This window comes from Populus alba, chromosome 2 (assembly GCF_005239225.2).
Source record: "Populus alba chromosome 2, ASM523922v2, whole genome shotgun sequence".
In the NCBI taxonomy this organism is placed as follows: Eukaryota; Viridiplantae; Streptophyta; class Magnoliopsida; order Malpighiales; family Salicaceae; genus Populus; species Populus alba.
In genome coordinates, this window is record NC_133285.1 from 8,733,725 (window position 1) to 8,747,639 (window position 13,915).

At 31.3% G+C, this 13,915-nt stretch overlaps 1 protein-coding gene across 1 annotated transcript; it reads right to left on the reverse strand.

Moving 5' to 3' along the window:
• Positions 1–851: 851 nt before the first annotated feature.
• LOC118057808 (1-aminocyclopropane-1-carboxylate synthase 1) lies at positions 852–3,905 on the reverse strand. Its single transcript, XM_035070522.2, has 4 exons — positions 3,610–3,905; positions 3,322–3,453; positions 3,056–3,216; positions 852–2,092 (listed from the first exon to the last, which is right to left on the reverse strand). The coding sequence occupies exons 1-4, from the start codon at positions 3,766–3,768 to the stop codon at positions 1,084–1,086; spliced, it is 1,461 nt and encodes a 486-aa protein (XP_034926413.1). The 5' UTR covers positions 3,769–3,905; the 3' UTR covers positions 852–1,083.
• Between the last annotated feature and the right edge of the window lie 10,010 nt (positions 3,906–13,915).

Genomic DNA, 13,915 nt, shown 5'->3' on the forward strand with positions numbered 1-13,915 from the left:
ATTAAGAAAAGGACACAAAAAATAATTCAAATCAACTTGGATTAATCCGTTAAGCTATTACTGGTCATGAGGCCAAAATAATATAATAGAAAGCAAATAAAAAAAATTATAAAGCTTAATTGTCAATCAATTCAATATTAAAGGATAAAATTTAAAAAAAAATAATGAAAAAAAGAAACCCCAATCAACCTAGTTAACTCCAAATCCATGATCTGTGTCGACGTCTTGAGTGTGAGAGAACTAAAAATAACAAATTTAATATTAAGAAAAAATATTGATTGAAAAATAAAGTCAAAGAAAAAAAAATATAAAGCATCATTTTAATTTATAGTATTTTATGAGGAGGGGTACGCTAAAACTCCCATCATCCTTTAATATGGTTTTTGTTTTTTTAATATTAAAGCACGCATTTGTTGAAATATGCCAAATGTTTGTTTGTGCTTTATATTTGCGCCAATGCATGCGCGGCCAAATGAAGCAACTTATACATACTTTTAATTAATTATTAAGGGCGTATATGCGAAGTAAGTCCATCGGTAAACCCCTAATTATGGAGAAAACACATTAAACGCGCAGGTAATTATCTTAATTTGGTTATATTGCTTGCTAGAAGCCTACATCATTCGTAAGTACTTTTGGAGCTGGTTTAATTTCATGTATAATTATGCAATATATTTTTTGTGTTGCAGCTGTACACGTGTGATCGGCGAGAAATATCTTATAAATTTAATTACTAACTTAATAATTTAGGTTTTTCCATCCAAGCATGTGAAAAATAAAATGTTTTAAATCTTTGAAACCAAGAAATTCAATCGAATTCTCTTGAGGATAGATGTGGGACTGATTCAAACTAAAAGGAGGAGAGCACTTATCACTTGAATTTCAAATTGAAATCATTACATTGAATTTCGAATATTAATTGGCTTTTCATCCAACCTTCAATACAATTCTAAACATTTACTGAATTAATGAGAAAAAAATGTTAACTGCCCCTTCCCCGAAAGAATCTTATTTCATTATTCAATCACTAGCTAGCACCAGGCAGTAGAGTTGATGAGAACTCTATGCAACTTACGGATTTAATTAAGTCCTCGCTCGAACAAGCGGCGAGTGAGGAGACATCGCAATTGGAGATCCAATACCCTCTTCAAATATACGAGATGAGAAGCTGAGTCGAAGATTCTTCTTCCAGCACTTGGTCTTCGATGGCATATCCTTGGTTTTCGTTGGCAATGTCTCCCTTTCCTTTTGCTCACCGACAAATGCGTGTATTCTTTTCAGGGCAACATCCAGAGTTTCATCATCCATGTTGGCGAAGCAGACCCTAAACCAGCCAGGCTCAACGCAATGGAAGGAGGAGCCTGGCGAAACATTTAGCTTCACGTCATTAACGATCACACGCCACAGTTCCATTTCACCATCGTTTGTTTGTTCCTTAAGGAGATGGCGCAAATTCATCCAAACAAAGAGACCGGCTTTGCTTTCCAAACAACTGATCCCAATCTGTTCCAACCCCTTTGTGAAAATACCGTGCCTTTTCTTTAGCCTCTTCGAGCTCCCGGCTAGGAAATCGTCGACGAACTCTTCATCAGAAAGCATCGAAGCAAGTAAATACTGGGTTTGTGAGGAGACCAGCCCAAAACTTGACATCTTTCGGCCGCAGTTAACAACTGCATCGTTGTATGAGTAAACGATTCCAACTCTGAAGCCAGGGAGTCCCATGTCCTTGGACAGACTGTAAACAATGTGGATGAGGTCACGGTTGCAGTCCATGACCTCTTCGACAACCTCAGAAATGCTGACGAAATTCTCGGAGCCGAAGATGGTCGCTGCATAAATTTCATCGCAGACTATGTGTATGTGTTTCTCATTGATGAAGCTCAAGAGGGACTTTAGTGTCTCTCTGTCCAGGGTGGTGCCAAGTGGATTTGATGGGTTTGTTATGATTAAGCCTTTGACATTGATGCCATCCTGCCGTGCCTTGTCATACGCTGCTTCCAGCGCTCCCTTTGTGATCTGGAAATTGTTGGAGCTATCGCAGTCAACTGGAACAATCTGGACCCCAGTGCGCCATCCCAGGTCTCGATAGAATCTGCAATATTCCAGATATGTCAGAAATATTGAGCAAGACTTGTCGAATTGTCAACGGACTTTTAAAGCTTTGCTTGTGCGTGGAAGAAAGAAGGAAAATAAAGCAAACATAAATCTTTTGACACCTTCGTGTTCACGCATGTACTTTATATATTTCCGTGCCCTTGATTTGAAGAAGGAATGTGAATGGTCATGAACAAGTTTTAATAGGTCACGGCTAGTAGAGGATAAGATTATTATTTTACCAAGTCTTTTTTCTGAAACTTGGACTAAGTTGGAAAAATCTTCCAACTTCCAGCTGTAAACTGAAGAAAGTATAAGAAATTGGACTCCAACAAATATCCGAGGACAAGTTTACTCATTGACTAGTGCTCGGATGGTTGTGTATTGATTTTCTAAGGTCAACTTGAGTAATTAGATTGTATTCATGAAGATTACTGCCCATTAATTGGTTGACCGGACTAGTTAATGGATCAAACCCCACTTTGAATTTTGTTCCTGAACCCCCCAGCAAGGCATGCATCTCTACAAATTCCAGAAACGACAGCTAAATACTATTCAGTTTGACCTGTGTCTCTTCCTGCAATAAGTTGCTGGGGAAATAATGGTTAGCACATGTGTGGAAGCAGAATCCCATTTCTTTTAGTTGGATTCTTCAATGTTCAAAACCATATTAATTATGAGGCATGCATGGACTCTAGCACTGCACAAATATTTATTCTTTTCTTATGCCTACTTTTCAATTGCTCGACTTCGTGACAGATCTAGCCATTGCATTGTCAGAATGCTCAAAATCATCCAACCACCATGTTAGAATTGAAGGCACAAGTTCTAGACTTGTGCACGCGTTGAATATATATATATATATATATATATATGTCATTAAAATAGGGAAGTATTTGTATCCGTTGGGTATGGAAAATGAAAGACCATGATTAAATTAATCAACCGGAAGAGAACATACGCAGGATAGTAAGGAGAAGGAACAAGGAAAGCATCCCCGGGATCGGCCAGGCAAAACATGATCAGCTCGTTTGCTCCAGTTGCTCCACCGCCCATGACTATGCGATCCGGATCAAATGTCACCCTTCCTCCTCTAACTCTCCCCATAAACTTCGCAATAGCCTGGAAAAAAAAAATGACAGGCATGCTGTCGTCAATAATTTGGATTCACAGATACGTTTCATGTGTTAGAGAGACCATGGTTTCAGCATTTCAATTTAATAATACCTGTCGAAACTCTGGCAGGCCATGATAGTCCTGAAAGTTAGCAATATCCTTGAACATATGAACTCCTTCAGGATTGCAAATGGAGGCTTCGGGATGTTTCTCGATCCAGTCTATAATCGAACCAACGGAAAGCTGCATGCAGATAAACAAAGAAAAAACATCAGAAAACTAAAAGGCAAGTGCAGTTCCAAATTGATTAAGTTCATGCTCTTAATTAAAGCGTTTACTTAATTTATAATTATAACAAAAACGAATTAAGCTGAGAATTCTCCAGCAAGAAATATTTACCTGATTTTCTGCTAGACCCATTTGTATTACTCCATCGGGGTTGTCAGTAGGGTGAAAGGGGTTTTTATCGTAAGCTTTCCATCCGTCAAAATACGGGGAGTTCTCTCCATGTCTATCATTGGTTGCAATCTTAGACAAAAGTTGGTGCTGCCTCTCCATTTCTGATCTGTCTTTAAAAGATCTATAGTGAAAAACGTATTTTCTCAAGGAGCTTGCTAGCTAGCCAGGAATATTAGTGGTAGCTAGAGAATTGCCTTAGGAATGTGAAGTGAGAAGATGATGGGAAAGGAGTCGAAGTCCCACCATTTTATAGGGCAGAGAATGGTAAGTTACATAGAAAAACGTCTAGTAAATATCATGGAGGGAAACACGAGGAAGAAGAAAAGTCTTCATAAAAGTTCAAATATTTGAAAAAAACGACAAACAATAAGAGAGAAGAATTAAATTGGCCTCGATGGTCAGTCCAGCGTAAGTGATTGCGTCTGTGTTCATTTCAAGTACATAGCACGTGCAAGAGAGAGAACTGAAGTGGTGGGTTATTAATTATCTTTTTATTCTTGATTTTCCTTCTGATTTATTATGAACTAAAGACTGCTAGGATTTTGTCCTGGTTCCCGGAGACTTTTCGATTTAACATTGATACACAAGGAATTAACCCTTAAAACCATGTTACGTGTCTGTTTTTAGAGTTTAAACAAGATATACTAAAATAGATGGTTAGAAATTGAAGAGGAAAATGAATTGAGAAATTACAATTCCTTACACGATACGTCATGGGTGTTTATATAATTACGAGCCACGTTAACTTACAGGGTAAGATGAAAAAATATACCTATGTTACATTTATACATTGTTTTTAAAAGTATTTTTTATTTAAAAATATATTAAAATAATAATATTATTATTATTTTAAAAATTTTATTTTTTATCAAAATAATATATAAAACCATCTCATGAGATTATAAGATGATCAAGGATAAAAATTCCGACTATAAACTAGATTATATGAGATAGAAAGCTGCATATTATTTATCTGTTATAAGAATAAATATATAATAAATTTTAAAATTGTATTTGTTTTGCAGTCTAACCATGATTTTGAAAGATTTTGAATTTTTTTATTCAAATTATTTTTTTTATAATTTTAAATTATTTTGTTAAGAAGAAAAAGTCCATGTCCACCTACCCTCACTGTAAGTAGTAATGCAACTGATTTCAATTCAAACAAGTACTGTGAAGAATCTTCGTAGGAACCTCACATGAGAGGTGTTGGCGTTGGAGTTTCTTTCCTGTGGCTGGTTGACTGTACTCAAACTTGCATGTCACGCAAAACTCATATTGTTGTGGCTGGTGAGCCGCATGGATATAATTTTTAAGCTCAAGCAGTGGTGCCAGTCATGTTGGATTGTTTATTTTTATATTTTAAAAATATTTTTAAAAAAATTAAATTTTTTTATTAATTTTAAATTAATATGATTTTAGTATTTTTAAATTATTTTAATATATTGATGTAAAAACTAATTTTTAAAGAATAAAAAAATATTATTGATATGCATTTTATTATAAAAAGTTATTTGAAAAATAACTCCAATCACCGTTAAATAAGTTCAAAAATTAGTAATATTTTATTAATTATTTTTGAAAAAAAAATTAATGACCTGAGAAAAATAATAAAAATATTTTTACATGCTACTTTTCTCTCTTAATTATATATATTAATTTAAAAAAAAACTAATAAAATATTATAAATTACTTTTTTTAAGGCAAATGCTACAGTCCTCTCATAAAATAAAAAAATTGACAGCCCTTGGATCGAAGAAAAAACCATAAGCCCTTGATCAAGCCAAAAAAAAAAAAGCCATGAGAATTTGAATGTAACAAATAACTCATATAAAGCGATTTTAAAACACCAGCAAAATATCATCCCTCAAACCCCCGCGCCGCCCCCCCCTGGCGTTTCCATTACCAAAATTGCTTTTTATTTATTGATTTTGAGTCTTTAAAAGTATAGCTACATAAGACGTTAAAATATTTTTTAATTAAAAATAAATAGCTATTCTAATATATATATATTTTTAGAAAAGCTATAGAATAGAAAAAAAAAATTTCTATCTTAAAACAATATAAATCATATATTACGATCTCATCTAACAATTTATACTTAACTTTTTAGATTGAATTAATTTGTTAATATGGTATCAGAATTTTACCAAATGCTCATGAGTTCAAATCTTATTATTGTTATTTATTTGATAAAAATTAAGTATAATGTAGTGTGAGTTTGTGTAAATTTTAAATTTAAAAGGTTTTTCATTGAAAATATATCTGCTAAAAAATAATATAAGTTATATATCGAGATCTCACCTAGCAGTTTAAACTTAAACTTTTGAGTTAAATTAATTCTTAAAAAAAAAACAATATATATATATAATGCTAAATTAACTTTAAAAATTAGTTATTCATTAAATCATGAATCTAATTAGAAAAAAAAACTCTAAATCCCTATAAAAAATCAGAAAATCTAAACACGACAATTTTCTTCCATGTTCAACAGCCGGTGCTGTCTTAACAGCATTTGTCCTTCGTGTGCCATCCCTGTTCTTTAATGTCATTCTCTCTCCGTATCTAAGATTGAAAGCCATGGCATTTGTAGGCAGCGTTTGCTTTAATATCAACAATTGCACAAGCGGCGGAGGAGATCTTTGAATATAGGTGCTCTGATTTGATGGTTTATCAGCAATGTGCGACCGCCTGGGTTTTCTCCTTGTCGCGGCTCACCGTCATAGATATTCGCTCTGTCAAAAGCGTGAAGAACTGTGGCTGCTGCTGCTGCTGCTTCTGTTGATGATGGAACAGCGACAAGATGAGACAGCTCAGCATATATGGCTCTTGAACAAACTCAAGAGATGCCCTCCTGAAGCCTTTCAATCTGTCATGGATAGGGATCGATCAGCTGAAGGTGTTTTACTTGAAGAGAACAGGGAGGAGATTGACAGCCTCATGATTATCAAAGGAGGAGGAAAAAGAAGAAGAGAGAGAAGAACACTACGAGAAGAGGTGGAGAAACAGAGAAAAGATATAACACAGCTAAAAATATCGCGCGCGAGTTGTTTCAACTTTTCACTGAAAGGGTTTCATGAATTTTGGACGGGCTCTGTTTTTTTTTTTTTTTATCTGTTCTAAGAGCTTTTTAAAAAATAAAAATTCGGAGAGCAGTGCTCCCACGAGGCACTTTATACGGTCCCCACATTCCTGCTTTCTTGGGGGCTACACATTAACTCCTCATAGTCTTTCCACGTAATTAATTGTGGAAAAATACTTAATCATCTTTGTTTTGATATCATTTCCACGTGTTCTTCTGACGCTTTAATTAGCTCAGAGAATTTCAAATGCTCCGTCAACTTTCACCTAAATCTAGAAATGAATCGTGTCTCTTCTCCGTGTTGATTTTTGAGAAAAGAACAAATTACATGAAAAACGTGTAATGTTTTCAAAGAAACACGTCAAGTAAAAGTTTAATTATATAAAGATATAATTTATGTTATTTTTTAATATTTTTTTAAGGGAAAATATTTTAAATTTGCATATATTCACATTGTTTTATGTTATTATTTTTTAATTAAATCTTGTAATCCTTATGTTATTAAACACTCGTACCCATAAAAAAAAACTATATTAACTTAAAAAATTAAATAGTTAAATAAAATTTTATAATATAATTTATATTATTTTTACTGTATATTATAATTTATATTATCTTCCTATTAATCTATATTAATTATATTATTAAATCATACATGTTTCATGAATAATATATTATTATCCATATATTATCTTCAAACAAGCTTTCACATCCGCCATTTTTCATTTGCTTGCTTCACGAGCACTACTACGTACATTTTCTACACAACCACTCTAAATAGCTTCTTGGTAAAAGTAGCCTCTATTTTCCTGCATAAAGCTTATACTCTTTTCCTCAACAACCATTCATCATTTCTTCCAAATCTTAGGAAATTTCCTCGATATAATGCTTAATCGATCCGATATTCACTCTGTCAATTCCTAACATATATGTTGGAGACCATATTGTGAAAAATATTACAAATTTGATTTTAAACAACCCATCACTTTTTCTCGTATATTAGGTTCCATCTTGATCAAATTCAAGTTAAATAATCATTATACTCTTTGACTAGCTGACATTACTTCTTGTAAATCCTCGATAGGACTCTGCCCTTTTATCCTTTCTTTTCTCCCTCCTTACATCCTGGATATTAAATAGGGCTGACGTCATATATATAACATTCGCAAGCCACCCTTTCATCAAACCAATTCCCAAGCTAGCAGTGAGCTTGACCATCTAGTGATAGGTGAAAACTACCACTTTAAAGCGTTAAGCCATCGATCCAAGGATAAAATTATATGCCAACGATCTCATTGCCATGAGAAAATAAGTCCGCCATTAGCGTCATGCACCAAATCACTCACGGACCTGTATAGGATTTTGAATTTAGGAGTCTTAATTGTGTAGAGAGGGCTCTGCATCAAGAATTTCATTAGAGAACGATGATTCACCCACCCTAGAACTTCCCCCACTTTGTCCGTTGTGTTCCTGCTGAGGTCTCTCATCATGAGCTTGGTTGCTTGTTACGATACCTACATTAACGTATCCTTTATTAACCTTATGGTCGAGCTAGCTAGGAACGTTATGAGGAACCTTATGGTCCTGGGTTCTAAGCAGATATTGTTGAGCATAAGACGATAACGGACATTGAATACCAAAAAAAAAGTTACAGTTACAAAGATTCAAACTTTGAGAGTTACAGTTACAAAGTTTGAATCTTTGTAACTGTAACTCTCTTCTTAATTGAAGACTAAGAAGAGAGTTACAGTTACAAAGATTCAAACTTTGTAACTGTTACATCTCTAGCTAGCTAACGGATATTGAAGATCAAGAAGAGAGTTTCAAAAGAGAGTTACAGTTACAAAGATTCAAACTTTGTAACTGTAAGCTTCTTGTTTATGATGGATATTCTGCTGCATTGATGAACCTAACACTAATCATGATTTCAAAATTGAAATTGAAATTATATTTGTAATAATATTTAGTAACTAATTAGTTTAGAATGTATATATATGTGAGCTTATGTTGTATTATTATTCAATTACTAAGAGAACATATATAGATTACATTTTCTCTTATTCTCTGTTTTTCATTCTTTCTTGGTATACATATATGCTCTTCTTCCATAATATTTTCCTCTCCCTCGTGCTCCACTAAACTATACCTCTTGAAGTTATTGCTTTAGTAATATTTGTCATAATCATTATGACTTTTCAATTAGAGACCCACAAACAATGCGATGAGATCTTTTTTTTTTTCTTTTCCTCTTTCTTGATCTACTTTTATTTTATTATTTATATTTGAGATATTCTATTCCTTTATCTTTAATGATGGTAAGTGTCTTTCTATCATGTTATTTATTTTTATATTTTTATTTTGTATATTATAATTATTTATATTAGTGTTTGTTATAGCACTAACGAAATGGAAAAGCACGCTTGAAGACAGTGGCGGAGCCACGTGGATGCAAAAGAGAGCAATTGCCCCCTTAATTTTTTTTAAATGTTTATTATATTAGGATATTAATATAATAATTTGGGGAGGGTTTGATAAATAGAAAGTGGAAAGTTATTGTTTAATTATATTTTAATATAACATATAATATATATTTCCAGCTCATTTACTTAAATTTTTTCCTTTTTTTTTTTTACTAATTAACAAAGAGGTTTTTTTTTTTTCCTTTTAAGTTGTTGTTGCCTCTTCTTTTTCTTACGTAAACTTTTTATCAAGTCCAGTAACTTCTTTTCCTTTATGTTTTAGGTAAGATTTTTTTTTAATCTTTTTTATTTATTTTATTATCTAATTTTAATTTTATTTTTTTTATAATTAGTTATTAAAGATATTAGAGTTTATGATAATTTGGGGGTTTTAATATGAATGTGTTCAAATATGTTCAAAATAAATGTTTTAATTTTTTAATTTAATCAATTAGATGTTTTTTTTTATTATAAATGAATAAATTAATGTTCATGCAAAATCACTATTTTTTGCATCTCTTGTATTGACAGGGTAGATTATTAAAATTATTTAATTAAGGTCTCTTAGTTCACTATAATTATGGATTAATTATTTAATTGAGGTCTTTTAATTTACAATGTACACGTATTAATTGTTATTTTATATCAAGTTTATTTGAATTAATTGTTAACGAGATGCTTGGAGTTAGAAGAGGGTATGGATTTAAATCCCATAAGATACACTTTCTCTCTCTTAGTATTTTTTCTTATTTGAAACTAGAGTATAATATTAAAACTTATTTCACATATTTGACTTAATGAATTTATACAACTTTTATGTGTGTGTAGAAATAATTTAAATGTTTAGAAATGATTAAGTATAATTTAATCAACATACTTATTATATATATAATTGAAATGAGTTTTGATAAATTGATGTGTATTTTGAAATGAATATCATATAAAAGATTTAGAATTATTATGCAACTCAACCGACTTTATTATTGTGTTAATTATTATGAAGACATTAATGATAATAATAAAATCACTAGGTTCATCAATTAAATTAACATGTTACTATAAAAGTATTTCAAGTGTAAATCCTTTAAAGATGAATAATCATTCAAAACTTCTTATTAATTTAAACTCAATTAAGTTAAAAAAAATCATATTGAAAAGTTATAGTATTTATTATTAATTTATCACTGTCTTAATTTGCCCCCTTATAGAAAAAGCTCTGACTCCGTCGCTGCTTGAAGACCAACAAAGATTTTCTCACCGGAAACTCCTTAGACGATGTTGATCCCTTCAATATCAAGCTTTAACAAACCAACAAATAATACAAATGCATGAACAAGAGCTACTTTTAGAAAAACCTTGAAACAAAAAAAACCATCTACTTTCAACTTTCAAGAGTTTGATTTAAATAAATATTGCTTATTTTGGAGTTTTTGGAAATGTGATCGAATCATACTTTTAAAAAATTAATTTTGATTTTTTTTTTGTTATTTAAAATTAATTTTTTTATATTTTTATATTAATTTATATATATTCATGTTAAAAATAAATTTTAAAAAATAAAAATTAATATTTAAAAATAAAAAAATATATTTAAAAAAGAATTTTTAAAAAAAAAAACACCACTGAGTCAGCTATCAACAATTTGTTCTTCACTATTCAAAACATTGCTTTTGGACAAGTAATCTTTCAAGAGAAACACCAGTCTGCGACCACACGCACGAGAATATCATCATTAGTCAACTAATTATACTCTCCCGTCAAATGTAATTAAAATCGGATTTTAAGACGTGTGTCAATCTTAGCGGTGGCTATTTGAGTCGGTGGTCGCCTTATTAAAATCCGTTTTAGACCCGCTTGTTTGGCTGTCTTCCATTATTATAGATGATTGTCAACCGTTCAAACACTTCTGCTCCTGTTTCAACACGTATTTATACTTAAAACTGACACCTTAAAGACACCTCCAGGACTTATATAGTTGTTGTAGTAGTGAGATTTTAAATTTATTATTTAAAATTTTTAATTGGAGTTCTATAGTTATTATAGACTTATCCGGATAGTCATATTTATTAAAAATAAAAATAAAAACACTTACAAGACTAGGCCTTTCATCAAGACAACACCAAAAATAGACATTCTATTTTTAATTTTTGGTCTTTTTGTAGAAATTTTATACGTTTTTAATTTTATCATTTAATCTTAATTTGTCATGTATTATGTTTTATAATTTGGTTATCATTTTTTTAATTGTTTTTTAAACCTTTTGTTGGATTAATTTTTCTTTTTAATTTCACCCTTCAATCAAAAATAAAAATGATTGTGTATTTCAATTTTGATCCTTATTCTTTTATTTGTCATTTTTTTGCTTTGAATCCTTTTGTGTAATTGGTTTTTTTTTTCTAAATTAATCCTTCAATATTTAATTAGTTAGGAATTGAGCTTTATAATTTTTCCATACAGGGTGTGTTTCTGATTTAATGCTCTGGGTCACAAGTTTGAAAAATTAATACAGATTGACATTGTTATTTTTTTAAAAAAAATTAACTTATTTTCTTTTCTATTTTGTGATTTTTTACATTTTTTTTTATCAGGTTATATAATCACATGATCCGAACCACATGTTTGACACACTAACTCGAGTTGACACATCTCATATTTCTCGAGTTATAAGTTTATTATGCTAATTCAGATTGACTCCAGCCATTTTTTGTTTTCTTTACCTAATTTTTTTTTGTATTAATTAACTAAGAATTAAATTAAATTATTTATTTAAAAAAAAAAAATCAAGGTTATTCTGGCCACAAATACCATAGTAAGTGGATGAGAAATTATGATAAGAGGAAGAGAAACGGATCAACTTGAATGAACTGATAGACAGTGATCCAAAGAATCGAGAATTCAACTTGAATGCGTCGTTGCATATTTTCAAAAGTACTAATTTATTCATTTTTCAAGACTACAAATGCTAATTTATAATTTAATCTAATTTTGACCCATGACCAGAGTTCTGAGAGGAATAATATTGCTCATTAAAAAATATATATATCATATTAATAGAGAGTGTGGCCTAAAGTTTCAAGCTCAAGAAGAAAATTAATTCCCACCACAAGCTCTCCCATTTCCTCATGCGCTATTCAAAACTGGAACCAGCAGACATGGTGAAGTCAAACTACAGATACATGACGTGATCATCTTGTCGTTCTGTTTTACTTTCTTTTTTTTTACCATATTTTTTCATGAAAAAAATATTTTGACTCGCCATCGCCCTTCTCATGTAAATTAGTATATGATGGCTTCCACGGTATCCCGAAGACATGATGGCTGTAGAATGGGCCGCTTGGCGACTCCACCCAACAAAAAGGTTGATTCTTGACCTGATTTTGCAAGCATCCGATTCAACCGAACGTGGTTCTCGACTAAATTTGGATCCTTGCATATTTGGGTTGGCCATTTTCAATTAAATTTGCAGCGTTTTCTTTCTAATGGTAATGACTTTGATTTTAACTAAAAAAAGCATTGCAGACGATGCCAGTTCAATTCTTCTATACCAATAAGAGTTTGAACTTTAAACTAACATGCGCAATCACAGCCAATAAATCAGAAATTTTAACCCTTAAGATAAACGAAAGCTGGATCAAGATGTTCAATAAACCACTCTCAAATCTTTTCTAGCAGTCTTAAGTTTTTTAGTTTTTTTTTTTTTTTTTTTTTTTTTGAGTATTTGAAATCAGGTTAACCTAGAAACCCAACAATCCACAAAGCATGTTAATCGTGCATAAAAAGCCCATAGGAAAAGTCTCACTTTCTTCACACGATGCTCTAAAGCTCTTTCCACGGCATTTCTGAAAGTACTAATAATAATTAAAAACAAGTAGCTTAGACTACACAAGAAAGGTACAAGAAGGGCATTGGGTGTTATGAAACGTACATAAAAACCAAGTTTTACATTTCAATTGCGACAGAAGGGTCATTGCAGGCTTCGATTGAAAAAAAGGGCACTTCTTGCATCGAAAAATTGAATTGTCCAATTGAGCAGGTAAAGAAAAGAAAAAAACATTTTTCCCGAAATCTGTACCCTCTATGTCCAACCTATTACTGCCATGGAAATAGTCTCCACTGATTCTCATAAACAACCGTTTGGCAACGTGGTAGTTTACAGATTTCATGCTATTTCAAGCTAGTAAACTGTTTGGTAATTAATAAACGCATGTTACTGCTCACTAGGACTTTGAAACGCGCAAAAAGAAGAAGCAACTCCTATCTGCTTTCTATGTGGCCAAACTGATGCTACTGTAGTGAACAGTGGAGGCATGCATCCACTGTTCCACTATTCGCTGCACAAGTTTTTTTTTTTTAAACCAATGCAATTAATTAATTTCACTCACACTGTTCACATGAACGTGAACAACTTTTTTTATTTTATTTTCAAATTAGTGTAAAGTGAATTAAATTTACTCATAATATAATTTTAATTTTATTCTTGATAATATTTTACATAATTTTGTAGTTCTTGTCGGATGAATTTTGTATGTAATGAAATTGTAGATAGTTTTTTGTTAAAATAATTTTTTTATATATAAAGTGTGATTTATTTTATAATGTAATAGCAATAATTAAATCCATAATATTTAAATTAAAAACCATCAATATTAATATATATTTTTTAAAATTATTTTATAACCTCAATTTCAAAAAACATTATTAACCA

Excerpts from the sequence above, each read along its gene's own strand:
- LOC118057808 (XM_035070522.2), bottom strand. The coding sequence starts at position 3,768 with ATGGAGAGGCAGCACCAACTTTTGTCTAAGATTGCAACCAATGATAGA. Across the intron at positions 3,217-3,321 it reads GCCTGCCAGAGTTTCGACAG|GCTATTGCGAAGTTTATGGG; the intron begins GTATTATTAAAT and ends TTTTTTTTCCAG. Across the intron at positions 2,093-3,055 it reads CCTTCTCCTTACTATCCTGC|ATTCTATCGAGACCTGGGAT; the intron begins GTATGTTCTCTT and ends GGAATATTGCAG.